Here is a 16188-nt window from a genome sequence, read left to right as displayed (position 1 = left end):
AAACCTATTAAAAAACACTAATAGTAAAATTCTAGCTTAGGTTTAGAAAAGAGAGAATCAGTGGGGGTGCTATTTTTAGTTAAGGAGAAACCCTGAGGCTCCTTAACAACATAGCGTGTAGGCTGACACCTATGTCTATGAGCTATCCCTGCCCTTGGAAGTAAGTGTGTAAGGAGATGCATTACTAATTTTAGAATGCTAAGTGCATTATTGTCACAGTGCCAAGTTATGCCAATTTAAAAAAGTAAATTAATAAAGCTGGATAATCCATTATAAAATGATACTACTTAATTAACTGTAAAACTTCACAGCATTTATAAATGGTTGTTTAATTAACCAGGTAACCTGAGACCCTTCTTAAAGCACCTGCTGAGCACCACGGAGATCCTGTTTAGTCTCTGAAAGACTTACTGGGCTTGTGGATTAAAAAAAAAAAAAATCTGCCCCAAATAGGTAATTAAGAAGAATAAAATGAAAAAGAAATTGGTAATATTGTTAGTGTTTTCTTTTTACACCATCTGGGTTGGCCAGTGAATAGTTACTACTACTTCCAAAATAACTGAGTTTTTAAAAATGGCTGAGGATATCCTTACGAATTAACAAATTATATTTAAGTTATATGAAAAAGAAAAATCAAACAGCAAAGTCTTATAAAATGCTAGAAAAAGTGAAAATCAGGTTAGTTCATGGAAACAGAATGTCTATGAGACCAAATCAGTGTAAAATAAAAAATAAACCATATATTTGATCCCTTTTCCCTCATCTACTACACACACACACACACACACACACACACAAACACACACAAGAACACACAACGTGATATATAGATGATGTATTACAGAATTGTACACCTGAAACCTTGTAACTTTACTAACAATTGTCATCCCAATAAAGTTTAATTGAAAACAAAAAAGAAAATGTAATTATGAGAAAAAAAGAATGAAGAATGAAGTAAAAAACAAAAATAGACATTATAAGAATCTGTACCCAAATATTCCTCAACCTAAAAAGCGAAACAAAAATCAAAGACAGAATATAAACAAATGCTTCTCCCCTTTTTGCTTTTCAACTATGAGCTTTTCTCTGCTTCCCTTCATCTCCTGGCTTCTGCCTCAATGACCAACTCCAATGGACACTTTGTCTCCTTCTCTGATTTGAATATCTGCAGACCCTAACACCAATGACAACTATCTCCATTGGGAAGCATAAGCCTCTTTTAGCCTTCTCTTTTGGTTTTTCTGCTTCCTCTCTAACACTTCCTCTTTAGTCTGGTTTGCTGGTTTCTCTATGTTTGCTTACCCCCTATAAGTGCTGATGGTCCCCCCCAAGTTCTATTACCAGGCCTTTTTTCTTATTCTCTACCCTCCTTAATTTTATTTCCATCTATACACATACACCAGTAATGCTAAGTGAGAGATATACAACCCCTACTTCTTTCACCCCCAAATGTTTACTATCATCAACTAGCTGTCACAAAAGTCTTCTGAACCTCACCACATTCAAAACTTGATAAAATGTTTCATTCCACTTTTACCCTGCTGTCCAACTGACTCTGCCTGTTTGCCTTTACTATGATAAAGGGCCTATCCCTGCTACCTATCCAATCTGCCAAACCCATCATCTCCTCTCCTTAACTCCAATTCTGTTGAAGTAAACCTGACTGGTCTCCTAACACTAGTCCTTCTCGTATTTCAATAAACTTCTGGAACACCATGGAGTTATGTTTCTAAAGTAATAATGTAAGTACTTTTGGTCAGGATCGTGAAACACGTCATGTAGAAATTCCCTTCTCCCCTATCCCAATGTGAACAGATAGCAGTGATAGATAAAAGTCTGTTTCTACAAAAATTTTGAAAGACCTAACCATTTTTTAAAAAGACAAAGAAAGATGTTACATGTGCAAAACAAAATAGGACATGATGCCTGAAGTCGAAAGTCCTATGTGCTCTAGAAATTAAATTCTAGTATGAAAATAGGGACAGAAAACACCTCATACAAGGCAGGGAATTGAAACCAGTCTTTCAATTTGAAATGGGTGCTGAGATACCTCATCCATCCCCCCAAAATGCTTAAAAATACTGTGACCACTGTTTGGAGCTGCTTACAAGGATCACAAAAGGAAGCGCACAGACAACTGCAAAACTGAGAAGGCTAAGCCATGTAGCTAAGAAAAGGGGTCTCTAAAACCTTGGCAGGATGGAAGACAAACTACTAATGTAACACCTGATTCTGAACTGGGGCTGGGAGCTGGGTGGCATAGGCCAAACTATGGCGAGGGAGGTGCAGGGAGAGAGGGGAAAAATCAAAACAACAAAAACGGTATGGCATCACAGCAGAGATACCATTAGCAGTTGGCAAACAATTCAAGATTGCTTTTGGCCAGAAATGAGAAGGGGTCAAAGAAACTCTGAAACAAAACAACTCTCCTTACAAGCATGGAATGGTGATGGGCAGCTGGTGGCAACATAAAATACCCATTTGGATGCAGTGCACAAACAGAAGAGAGTATATTTGGTTAGATGATTGCTCTCTCCAGAGAGATATTCAAAAGTTTATCATTCTGACAGTCTGTGGAACTGGAACTACTCAGAAAAACACGCTTTGCAACTTCCCTTATTCCTCCAAGCAAAAAGAACCACATGAAAGTGCAGCAAAATTCTGGTATCTATGAAAGATTACCAGCAATCCTTATAAAATTCTATTTCAAGAGAAAATTAAAATATCAATAGGCAAGCATAGATCTGGCAACACATTTCAATATAAATCAGAGACAAAAATTCCCAATTGTAGGACTGACACATGTGATAGTCCCATCCACACATGGAATCCTAGTTGACCAAGGTCTACATCAGTGCTTTTCACACTTCAAGGTGCACCTAGAGACCGTGTTAAAATGAAGATTCTGATTCATTGTGTCTGGGATGAGGTCTGAGACTCTTCATTTGTAGCAATTAGCTTCCAGGTGATGCTATTGATGCCGGTCTTCAGAGCAGACTACAGCAGTTAGAGTTTCTAGAGCATGACAGACACCATAGACATCTAGTCTGGGTCTTCTGTCACAAGCTGTCTGGGTACCAGTGTAAGCAGCAAAGTCCCATGAAGCCACAGAGAACCCACAGGGAATTTAGACAGGACCCTTACCATGCCAAGTCAGCCACCATAACCAGTCTAAGGCAGCACTGGGGTGTGTTGAAACTATTAAACCATTACTAAAGGAGCTCTGAAAAACAGGACCGATGTCAGATCATCCAGGCACTGCAGCTGGCTACTAAAGCTAGTCTGAATTGTTCCTCAAGCAGAGAGAACCCCTAAAACATTAAATGAGCACAAGCTTCCATCCAAGACTCTACTAAAATGATAATAATTAAGACCGCAATATTGCAGAGAATAGGAGGGGAACTAGTAGCAGATAAGAAGATTTCAACAAATTATGAAAAAAGGGAAGAGTAGAACTCTAGGCTTAAAGTCAGCAGACAAACAAGAACAAGAAAAGGGCTCTTCTATAGAGAAATGAGTAAGAACAATCCTGGTTTTTGAACCAATTACAATTTTTCATTATGTGTGAGAGACAGACAGCAAGAGAGAAACGGAGAGCGAGAGAGAGAGAGAGAAGGAGAGAAAGGGAAAGAAAAGGAAGAAAGAGAATGGAGGGGAGGAAGATAAAATGAATTAGTTAGGGCAGTGAGTACGGTAGCAGAGTAAGCCCTTGTGATTCCCCCAGACTCTAGAAACAGGACCTGGATCTTGATTACTTAACACAAGTGGAGCCTGATAGTCAGTGAGCCCTGCTACTGGGGAAAAGACAGCAAGAGAATGAGAGGCTTGGAGGAAAAAGACCTGATAAGCAAAATAAAACTTACTTCCCAAGTAAAAGAGGTAATTTAAGAAACAAGTAATTTAAAAAACAGAAACAAAAACTTAGTATCTTTACAGAGATTCAGGATTTTGTATCCATAAAACAATGCGCAGTTATGAAAAAGCAATACAACTTTAAAATGCTCTTGGAATTTAAACATAACACCTTCAGAATAAACAAAAAGATCAGTAGAAGGGATAAAAAGAATCAGAGAGAGATCTCCAAAAACTTATAGAAAAAAGAAAAGATTAAAAACTTGAGAAAAATAAGAGGAGGTCCTAACCAATACAGAGCTTCACTAAAAAACAGAAAAATTATCAAAGTGATAACAAACGGAAGTACATAACCCCAGAGCTGAAAAAGAAATGAGTCTACAGATTCAAAAGGTCTCACACCAAGTGCTCAGCATAATAAACAAATGAATAATAAAAGACACACACCTACACATATCCTTGGAAAATTTAAGAACAAGATGAAGGAAAGATCCTAAGAACTTTCAGATAGGAAAAAACATTGCCTAGAAAGAAAGAATTGGAATGCAGTAATCTTCCCATCAGCAACAATGGATGGACAAAAATACTCAAATACCTTCAAAGTTCTAAAGAAAAAAATATTTCCAATCTAGAATTCTTGTCTACCAGTAAGAAAAAAATGCAAAATAAAGTCCCATGTTCCCTTTCTGTGGAAGTTACTTAAACATGTATATCAGGAAAACAAAATGAATACCAAGAAAGGAAGGCATGAGATACAAGAAATAGTGGAAATAACCAGTACTCCTCTGAAAAGAAATCCCAAGATGAGAATTGTGCAGAATGCCTGACGTACTCAATCCAAATAAGAAACAAGAGGGTTCTACTAACAATGAGTTCAAAAATAAGGAAATGAAATGGACTACTAGTTATAACTAGAATAACTAAACAAGCTGGATTTCATTGCTGACAATGAAGAAAATTTCTTCCCTTATAAAAAGACAAACTTTTGAAAAGCCCAGAAAAAGCAAAAACCTATATAAAATAGTCCATATATAAAGCACAGAAAAATATGACAAATTTTGAGCGATTGATGGGAGAAAAACAGAGATCTCATTTAACTGGGACAACAGGAATATTCTCATTTGTAGAAACATAACACTAGATCCTTAGAGAGGAAATGTAACATACTTGGGTTTGCAATGAAGATTATTTATAGTTGTAGTATGTAAACTGCACATAAATTTTCAACTTTTAGAATCAATCTTCAAACAAAAGATGGAAGTTAAAAAATGGCTACATAAACAAATACATTATTAATCTTGATAACATAAAAGTAGAGCTGACACGATTGAGAGGGGAAAGGGCAAGGAAAAGTAAGAATGGGAGTATTAATAACTACATCCAATATTACAGGAATTCAAGAAGCACTATCTGAAGCTGATAGATCAAGAAAAGAAAAATGGAATATATATTTAGAATGAGAAAGAGAAAACAAAAGTAAGAGAGTTCAATTCTTTCTTTCATAGTAGAAAGTAAATAGATGAGATCCTAAATTGAAAAATCATTAAAAAAAATTAATGTAAGCACAGCACTTGAAATTAAAAATAACAAGCAGAAAAGAAAAAAGGAAGTAGAACTGGGGAAAGAAGTTGAAGCTCTGTATGTATTTTCTTTCTTACCTTATACACATATTTCATAAAAATGTTTTTTTTTTAAAAAAAAACTCTTGCAACTCCAAATACCCAAAAGAGAAATAACAGTTTCATTGATAAATTAGAATTTTTAAAGAATATTTTTTGTATACCTGAGATTCTTCGGAGTGGTACTGAAAGAATTCCATATTGCTCATAACAGCAGTCCCCAGAACAGACATGAGAGCCATCTTATGATCTGATACTCTAGTTTTCTGCCAAATAACTGCCTAGGGAAAAAAAAATGACACAGACAACTTTTAACACAATGTAGATTTACTACACTCAAGTACTTACATCAGTATTTCTATATTTAGCATTTCTCCCCACTTTATATTTTCAGTATCATTTAGAAAAGAAGCATAGAAAAAAAGAGATGCATGCAGTGACAGCTCTGGTTCTGAATTTTAGTAGCTGTGTATGTTGCAGTGTACAATCTATTTCACTTCCCTTAACCTCAGTTTTCTCCTTTCTGTAAGATGACTAAGAATATTTATCTCCCCGAGTTAAATTATATGGAAGTTATATGGAAGTTAAATTATAGAAGTTAAATTATATGGAAGATGAAAATATATAATGTAGGCAAACACATAACCAGTGCCCGGCATAAGAGTTTTATTAAATATTAAGTCTCTCTCCTCTTCTAAACTTCAGAGTATATTTAAATTAAATTGTTACTCCAAGCGAGGAATTATTTTATTAAGGATGGACGGCTATGCTATAAAATTTCTGTTAATAGTTGAACTGGTATAAAAACTTGGGATAATGAATGCTCTTTAAAACTACCTTTGTAATTACTTTTTATTATAGAGAGAACTTTAAAAAGCTACCTAAACCTCATAAACTTAAAAGCTGAAAAACGAACTTGCCTTTTTTTCACTACAAGAATGTAGCAGGGTATTTAGGAGAACCATGGACCACATTGGCTATTTTGCAACTTCAGTTAATAAAGTCCAATTATAGTTAAATTTTTCAAGAAACCATCAATACAAACACATTTGTTCATTCAACAAATATTCACTTAGCACCTCCTAAATCCTGAGAAAAATGTGCAAAGGGCCTAGGATAAAATACCAGCATCAACATTTAAGCGGCAGGCAGATGAAGACAAGACTGAAAAGGAGTGGCCACAGCGGCAGGAAGAGCCAAGGGACAGTATGGTGCACAGAACAGAGAAGTTTTGAAGAAGAAGGAGTCACATGTGACCAGTGTCTAGAGAACAAGGTAAGAACAGAGATGTAGCCACAGGCTTTAGCAGGAGGGTGAGAGCACAGTTCTAGGGAAGTGGAGTAACCAAAGCCAAATTTCAGTGATTATATAATGACTAAAGGGAGACATAAAGTGAACCCAGGCAGTACTTAAAGGGAGTCTGACTGTAAAATGAAAGCATATAGAGCAATAAATGGAGGCAGGTATGGAACAAAGGGAGGGTCTTAATAGGACACACTTAATAGGACTTAATAGTGTGTCCTATTAAGACCTTCCCTTGATCCATAAAGCAGTGAAGGAAAAATGGGCATACAAGCAAGTAGGTTGGTAGATTCAGTGACTGGAGATTGAGAAAGTTCCTTTTTCCATTTTTTTTCTTTTTTGTAATGTAGAAAAGTTATATGTTGTGAGTGAAAAGACATTGATTTAAATGACTTTTCACTGTCTATTGCTTTGAAAGTTATATGAATTAGAAAAAGGTTAAGTACATGAAAGGAAAGTATAAAAATAAATGGTAAATAATTAAAATTAAGGTACAGGTTCAACATATATATTTCCAAACAAAAAATTATAATATTTTGGTAACTACATTTATACTTAAAGGACAATACAATAGACTATTTAAAATTGGAACTGCTCCAGGAAACATGGGGTGTAGAGTCACATAAGTATTTTTAATCTTTAACTTCATTACATATTAATACTTGGCTAAACTAAATTTTTTGGAGAAACTAGCAAATATAACTGAACCTCTACTATGTATCAGATTCCATGCTAAAAGCTGGGAATACAAAAATAAAAAGGCAAAGTCCCAGTTCTCAACGAACTAAAAATAGAAAAGAAAATATTAAAATAATTAAACGCATTATGAAAACCGCTATTACAAAACCCAGTGGGAGCTTGTATAAGAAACCTAAGCCTACTTCACAGAGCAGTTGCATGTGTGGTGAGACTTGAAAGGAGTTTTCCACTCACAAATCATGGTTAAAGGCATGGAAACACAAGAGAATATGCCTCACTGGAGATGAAGCTGTACAGATAAAAAGGTGCAATATCATGAATGACCTGGCCTATCAGGCAAAGAAGGTTACAGTTTCTCTTATGTGCAATACCGAGTCACTGGAGAAACCTCATTGGGAGAATGCCGCGATGAAATATGGATGTTAGAAAGAGCTTTTTGGACCCTGAGCACATTATGTTAGATGAGGTAAGCCAGAGAAAGACAAATACTGTATGATATCACTCATGTGTGGAATCTAAAGACAAACTGCTAGAAACAGAGAGTAAAAGGGTGGTTACCAGGGTTGGGATCAGTGGATAGGACAGATATTTAACAGCACAAACTTGCAACAAGTAGTGAAAACAGTCCTAGAGATCTTATGCACAGAATAGTGAATATAGGCAATATTGCATTATAATCATCAAACTTGCTAAGAGCCTAGAACACAATTATTCCAACCACTGAAAAGAAATGATAATTATGTAATATGATAGAGGTGCTAATTGTTGCTGCAGTGGCAATCATATTATAATATATAAACGTATCAAAATAACATGTTGTACACCTTAAATTTACATAATGTTATATGTCAAGTATATTTCAGTTAAAAAAAGAAAGATCTTTGGCAAGGATAATTTAGTGAGACTGAATCCAGAGGAACACGGATTTTTTTTTTTTTTAAATGTGACTGTATTAATTCAACTCACAGATTCTCAGCTTTTACCGAGAACATGCAAAATGGATGAAGTTCATTCACAAAATATTCCCACAGGCACTGAGGACTATGTGTAATTCCTGGTACACTAGCTGTAATGCTATTGCTTTCTATTACACTCACAAAAATACAATGGACTGCAAGTCAGTATAAGTTATATTTACATGACTATTCCTCTAAATTTTCTAAGGTAAAACACTGGCAAACTTTGATACTTTATTAAGACTGTGGCTAAGAATCACTGGACTGGGTTAAAAAAAAACTAAGCACAGTGGTAAAATGGACAGAGAGCACAGAGACAGACTAAAAGGATATGAAACAGACTCGATGTGATGTGGTGACTAACTGGACGTGAAGAGGAAGAAAAGGAGAAGAATCAGGAATGTGATTGAGTCCCTGGTACCAAGAACACTGCCAGGCACCCAGGAAGGCCCAATAAACACAAATTTGTTGAAGAAATGAGCAAATGAAGATACATTTTTCGAGAAAAAAGTAACTCCAGTGGAGTTGAAAATTAGCTCTTTGTTTTTAAAGATTAAGACTGCTGGCTGCTCCACCACTACACAGGTTAGAAATTAAATCTTTGTCTACTACTTCACATTAGGAAATCCAAAGCAAACTTTTCTTTTTTCAAAAAATATAGTTTTATTGAGATATATTCATGCATACACCATTACAATTCACCCATTTTAAGTGTACTGTTCAATGGTTTTTAGTTTATTTACAGAGTTGTACAACTATCACCACAATTTAATTTTAGAACAATTTTATCACTCAAAAAAAAATTAGCAGTTGTTCCCCATTACCTCCCATCTTCACCCTTGGTAATCATGACATTACTTTATCTCAATAAATTTGCTACTTTCGGTATTTCATATAAATGGAACCATACAACACACAGTCTTTTGTAAGGGGCTTCTTTCACTTAGCACAATGTTTTCAAGGTTTATTCATGTTGTACCAGTATTTCATTCCTTTTTTAATGGATAAATAAAGATTTCATTGTATGGATATATACATTTGAACTATCCACTCATCAGATAATGGACACTTCCACTTTTTGGCTGTTATGAATGATGCTGTTATGAACATTAATGTACAAATTTGCATTTCTTTTGTGTTTCTGTGTGTGTCTAAAAAGACAAAGAAGTCAAGAAATGTTGGCTTCTGCTATTATGGCTGTTATTTTAAGCCAGCCAGGGACTGGTGACTTAAGGGACAATATTCAAAATAAGAAAAAGTAAGTAAAGTCCTGAATAATCTCCAAATGTATTGGAACATAATACTTTATCACATTACTTTTAACTAAAAATATTTAAGTACTAAAAACTTACAAAAACTTTATCTCTTTAAAGCTATGCTAGCTCTCTGATACTGACATATATATACATACATATATGTATATATATAAAATATACTTAGAATAATGCAGTAAAGAAAGTATTTCCTTCAAGAAAACTTGTTTTAAAATCCCTGCACTGAATACAGCTATAAAGCCTGGGATACTTCTATGTAAACATCACATTGTTCAGTTCTATTAGTGATGCCTCAGGTGATGCCTAAGATATAAATCTTTGTTGATTAATGCGAAGGTGCTATTTTAGCTAGCATACAGAACTGTAAAAAGATCCCTTGAGGAAATGGGTTCTAAAAAAGCTATGAAACATGAGAACCATTAAATGTGAAAAAAAAATTTTTAAGTAAATACTGCTAGTAGTTCTGGAGCATCATTTCATACCAAGCAACTACTGCATGAGATCAAAGGGGCTAATTTAGAAGCATTTTCTAAACTAGTTACAGTTGGACTGGCAATAAATGATGAAGAGGTCTGCCAACAAATTAAATCTTCACTACAAGGCAACAATGATTCATTTTCAAAACAGGATCCATTATTAAAAAACTAAATAATAAAATGTGGTAATTAAAAATTAAGGACCCAAAAGACACTGAATTTTTAAATACTACATTTTCTGCAGCAAATAGTTTTCAGTTTGCTTTCTCTATCACTTAATCAATCCTATATTATTTTCTAAAACAGGTTTTTCTTTTCACTTCCTGAAGTTTTTCATATATTTCCCCCTTAGGCCAAAAGCTTAACATGTGCTAAAAATACACACACATACCCCTCTATGTTTTCTATCTAGGTCACACAAAGTTGGAGCATCTGGATGTGCCAAGTAAGAATCTGACTCTAGTCAGTATGATGACAGTGCAAAACACACCTCAATCAAAAATATATTATTACATACACACCATGAAATTGATTGAAGTTAGCAAATCTAGCCTGTCGCTGTTTCTACTTCATTGGCATACTATTTGAAGGAAATGAAATTAGATGGAATACTCAGTATTTAATCAGTAAACCTCAATTGTGAAGGCAATCTGTGATAATGGGGAAAAGGAGGCTGCACACAGGTGATAAACAATTAACTAAAAAATGTAATGCTAATAAGACTGCCTTAGCAAAGGAGGCTCCTTCATTAATATGAAATAAAAAGCATGCATATTGGCCTAGAATGCAACCAAACTTTTCATGCAAATTATATGCACAGGTATACTAAGAAGTTCACATTTTAATTTCTTAAAAGTCAGAAGTTTTAACTACTTCAAGGTCTTGCAATTTGATATAACTGATCTGTATCTAATTGCTATCTACTCCTGGATACGTATTTTACTGATTCTAGTTCAGAAAAGGGTAGGGGAACAAACACAATATAGAAAAAGGCAATTCTTTCCCCCACATTGGTACTAGGACAACAATATTAGCTATAGAAGCTTATCACTAAGACAGTGCTAAATGTTTTGAATTCAGTATAAAAGTATGGGTTATTCCATTACAGTATCAATACTATTGTTAAAGAATGTCACATTCGATTAACATAATAAGTATTAATATGATTTAACCCATGTTAAGTAGCCTCAGATTTTAAAAAACAATTCCATCTTCGTAAAACACAGCACAATTGTTAATTTAAAATCTCTTATCCTTACTTTTACTCTGCTTAAATATTTATTTTATATCAATTTTTTGGAATAGAGTACGCATTATTATTTCCCATGAAAATTACAAAGAAATCAGCAACTTTATCTCTGGGTTGCTTGTAAGAACTAGGCTGATGAGAGACAAAACTGAGAACATTTTTTTCACTCTACCTTTTCACATTTTGGTTTGTGAACTATGTAAAAGTACATATTGTACATACTCATTCTTCGTGATCTTTAAAACAAGAAAGGTTATTTTCAATTGCTCATCAAATCTTGTATTACCTACATCAGCAATATGCTTCTTGTTTAGATCCTCTTCTTCATGTTCTGTGCAACTACCTAGACTACTGAAGCAATATCTTCATTTACACCACTACTAAACATAATTTGGTCCATCCTCCAACTAACATGAAAATTATCTTATTTTGTTAGTCTCCTACTGAAACTCCTTATTTTGTTCCCTTTAGCCACCTGGCAAGAAGTTCACATTCCCATGAACGCCACAAAAGGTACTTCAGTATGTGGACTCAAGCAACCTTTCCAGCCTCATCTCATATTTTCCTACACCATTTTCAGCTTTCTCTGACTTCTTGACCTTGCATGTGCTTTAAATGTCTTTGCCCACCTAATCTTTCTCCAGAACCTGTTCTAAGGCCACCAGTTTAATAATTGCGTCCAGATTACCCATACTTTTCGATATGGTTTACAGAAAACTCTTCAAATTAGCCTTTCTGATCAGCTCTTTAATCTTGTAACCCTGAGGCAATCATTACTTCCCCCCATATTTAACTTTACAGAAGTTTTTTTGCAAATCAAGCTGCTATTGCTTTATAACAATATTTGGTTTCAGCTTTTTCTCTTTATTCTCACTGAATAGCACATCTTATCCATTACATTGTTTTTCATGAGATTTTTTTTTCTATAAACTTGCTCTTACTTCTCCCTAGTGCATTCTAAATGAAGCTACCCCAACCATCTCTTCTGCAATCCAACTCTATCCTCCACATGGTTCTCTAGTTGTTCTCTTTTCAGATCAAGACCAATAATTGATAGAAAATCCGCACAAAAGTCCAATAAGGAATCAGAGGACTTGAACAACACTATAGACCAAACAGAACTGACAGACATACAAGTATACGCATACCAATCACTCCCCCATTAAGCAGCAAAATACACATTCTTCTCAAGCTCATAGGGATCCTTCCCCAAAAGAGATCATATTAGGTCCCAAAATAAGTCTTAACAAATTTAAGATTGAAACATACCAAGTATTTTTTCTGACCACAATGGAATAGAATTCGTAATCAATAGCAGAAGAAAAACTGAAAAATTCACAATGTGTAGAAATTAAATAATACACTGTTAAACAACCATTGGGTCAAAGGAGAAATCAAAAAAGAAAATTAGAAAATATTTCAAGATAAACAAAAATGAAAACACAACATACCAAATCTTATGGATGCAGCAAAAGCAGTATGAACAGTGAAGTTCATAGCAATAAATGCCTATATTAAAGAAGTCAAATAAGCAACCTAGCAATATACCTCAAGGAACTAGAAAAAGGAACAAACTAAGCTCAAAGCTAGCAGAAGGAGAGAAATGACAAAGATTAGTGCATGGCAGAAATAAACAAAATAGAAAGTAGAGAAACAGAAAAACAATAAAACTAAGATTGTTTTTTTGAAATGAAACAAAATCGAGAAACCCTCAGCTAAACTAAGAAAAAAAGAACTCAAATAAAATTAGAAATAAAAGACATTACAACTATTAATACCACAGATATAAAAAGAATCATGAGACTGAACAATTATATGAATAATCATGAACAATTATAAGCCAACAAACTGGATAACCTAGAAGCAAAGGCTTGATTCCTAGAAAAATACAACCTAACTAGTGTCACTGCTTATAGCCTCCTTATAATTCTTCTCTGCACACCACTGCCAAACTGTCAGAGGTTAACATCTTGATCAAGTCACTTCCCCAACCCAATTTTCTAAAAAAAAAAAAAAATTCAGCTTAGCTCTCAAAGCTCTTTATAATCTAGCCTTAAATTATCTTTCAGAATTTACCTTCCTCTATTCCTTTGTATAAAATACCTACTCACCTAAATCAACTTATTCACTGACCTTAAATGTGCTCTGCACTTTCCTACTGACATCGCTTATATTCATACTATTTCTCTTCCTAGAATGGTCTTGATCCATTTATCCACATTGCCAAATTCTACTATAATAGAATCCCTCTATGATGCACCCACCTTGGGGGTGGGGGAGAGGTCCTAGGTGAGATCACTTTCACAGGTCGTTCTTGCTGTACTGAATCAATAACATTCACCTCCAAAGTGACCAAAGTCAACCCTTCCTCTTCTGTGAGCTTCTAGAAGTCCTCCAAAAGGGTTCATGATCCAGTAGTAACTGCATCACCTGGAGACTTATTGAAAATGTAGAATCTCAGGTCCTCCCTGACCTACTGAATGAGAATCTGCACTTTTAACAAGATTTTCAGGTGATCTGCATGCATATTAAAGTTTGTTTAAAGCACTGATGTAGGAGACCAGGAGATAAAGCAGACTAGAGAAACACAGTGTGAATACTAGGAAGCACTAAGATTGGTGATCATGAATTTAAAGTGGTAGGCACTAGTCAGGAGGGGTGCGTGTTTTCTTCCAGCTATGTTCAGTTTTACTGGTTCAGGCACCAATAAGACAAAGAGATGGATTTCACCAGGATTTCGTTAGTCAAACAAATACTGTTAAATGAGAAAGGAGCAAGAAAATTGAAGTAGTGTCCAAGGAAAGAATAATTATGGATCATGTAATTTAAGCAGGGGAAGGAGGGAATTGAGGATATCAGGGACAAAAAAATAGTTAAAAGTCAGTAGGATCAAGGATCAAAGGTCCAATAGAGCGTAAGGACTGTAAGGGACTAAGCTGGAGAGACAGAGAGTGAAATACTTAACCTGACATTATGGAGGAAGTGTAGTTTTTGGCAATGACAAAGTCTACAGTTTAGCCCCTGGAATTAATCGCTGAGGAATTAATGGCAGGGTGGTGAATAAAATCACTGAAGGAGAGGAGTAAAAGATCTGAGAATCTAGAAAAGCTACCTATGGGAATACTAAACTCAACAGAGTGATAGTGATCCAGGAGTCTAAAGAGCAAGAGTCAAAGGTGAGGGATATTTTTAGAATGGAGAGAAGGAATGGTCTGGAAGTGGCAAAGCGAGAACTAGGGGAGGGAAATTAGTCACCATTTGAAAGGGCTGCAGGGGATACAGCGTTCTCAGGGAGAGCCAGGTTTTAGAGCAAGGTGATCAAAGAAAAGGCTAAAAACACAGGAGATTTTACTTGACTGATCATGAAGTGGGGCATTTTAGGAGATGGGGATATGTAGAGACAGTTAGAAAAGGCAATGATTTGTATGAGAGTAAGAATCCAGGGGGATAAGGATGATTTGAGGTCCAGGCTTCTGTTGATAGACATAAATAGGAATAAAAATAGAATGAGATTAGGGTTGACAGTCTCAAAGCAGTTCACAGTTTTACAGTTTTGCCTTGACTGTGAGAGTTCTGGGAATCCCATCTGACACCTACAAATGGAGTCATGGAGAAGAGAAGGGTGGTCTTATTCTGAGAGCAAAGGCTCTTGAGCAAAGGCTCTCAGAACACATCCACCATGAGGTTATATACCTAACTATTCTAGCCTGAAGTAAACATTCCTTCCTCCCAATTTCTATAGTATCTATCAACATCATTCAACAATCACTGAACAAGTTTTCATTATTATTTTCATCTATTTAAATGTTCGTACACTTTCACATGTACCTCCTTACAGTCAGCTCTTTCCAAGCGCAGCCATCACATAACTGTGCCGGAGCACCGATTCAAAGCCCTGCGTCTAGCAGCTGTGAAGCAGCCACAGCAAAGGAGAATGAAAGTTGCATTTCACTTAAGAGATGGGAACTTGAGTTCATCCTCTGCTATATTCAACATTTAAGTTATTGGGCAATTCACCCAAACTCTTGGGGTCACATGAAGATGAAATGGGAAGGGACCAGAAAAAAAATACTCTATTTTCTAAAAGATTTGGGTATGACAAAAAAAGATTTTCAGTGGTCCTTCCCACATGTAAAGATCTAGGAATCTTTATACCTTCTATTATTTTATGATTTGATATACGAATCATCTCATTAGAACCGCTAAGTGACAGAAATGTGAAATTCCAATTTGTAAGAAACATGGAATTGCCCAAGATATATGCACACATCCTTAAAAATCAAAAGGTTTTAGAATTAAAAAGGGTCTTAGAGATCACTTAATCAACTTTTATTAGCCTAAGCTCAAAAAGCGAGATTTGTGCAAAATTCTCCGGGTATTACTAATCAGTAGAGAAATCTATTCTGCTAAAGTAGAGAAATGTATTAGGATAAATACTAAGTATATAAAATGTATTTGGTTAGAGGACCTGTAAAGAAATATTTATATGGTTTTATTTAAATAGATTAGTAGAAACAAGATATATTCATGGCTCTTAAGAGACTGTGTCTCTGTCTAGTGTTCCATTATACCATCCATGCAAAGTTTTTATGTTTTTACTATTTCTAATGAAGACATTATCGGTGACTGAGATGCTAGGCAAGTAAATAAACTAGAATAGTATACATGAATACAAGTGAGAATATACTTTGTAAAAATCTAAGAGGTCACTGGAAAATCCAAAAGGATGACACCTCAAAAAAGGATTCATTATATGAGTAT

The 16188-nt window shown here is 35.0% G+C and overlaps 1 protein-coding gene across 2 annotated transcripts in view; it reads right to left on the bottom strand.

Annotated features, from left to right (window-relative positions):
- The window catches only part of PMS1 (PMS1 homolog 1, mismatch repair system component), a 67753-nt gene that overhangs the window by 22815 nt on the left and 28750 nt on the right, over window positions 1-16188 (bottom strand). For both annotated transcript variants that reach the window (XM_081052551.1, XM_081052552.1), the window contains one exon: window positions 5636-5752. In XM_081052551.1, the coding sequence (XP_080908677.1) occupies window positions 5636-5752 (117 nt within the window). The remainder of the gene's footprint in view (window positions 1-5635; window positions 5753-16188) is intronic.

Source organism: Rhinolophus hipposideros (genome assembly GCF_964194185.1).
Source record: "Rhinolophus hipposideros genome assembly, chromosome: 6".
Lineage (NCBI taxonomy): Eukaryota > Metazoa > Chordata > Mammalia > Chiroptera > Rhinolophidae > Rhinolophus > Rhinolophus hipposideros.
Note: the sequence above shows the minus strand (reverse complement) of the source record. Positions and strands in the feature narration are given on the sequence as shown.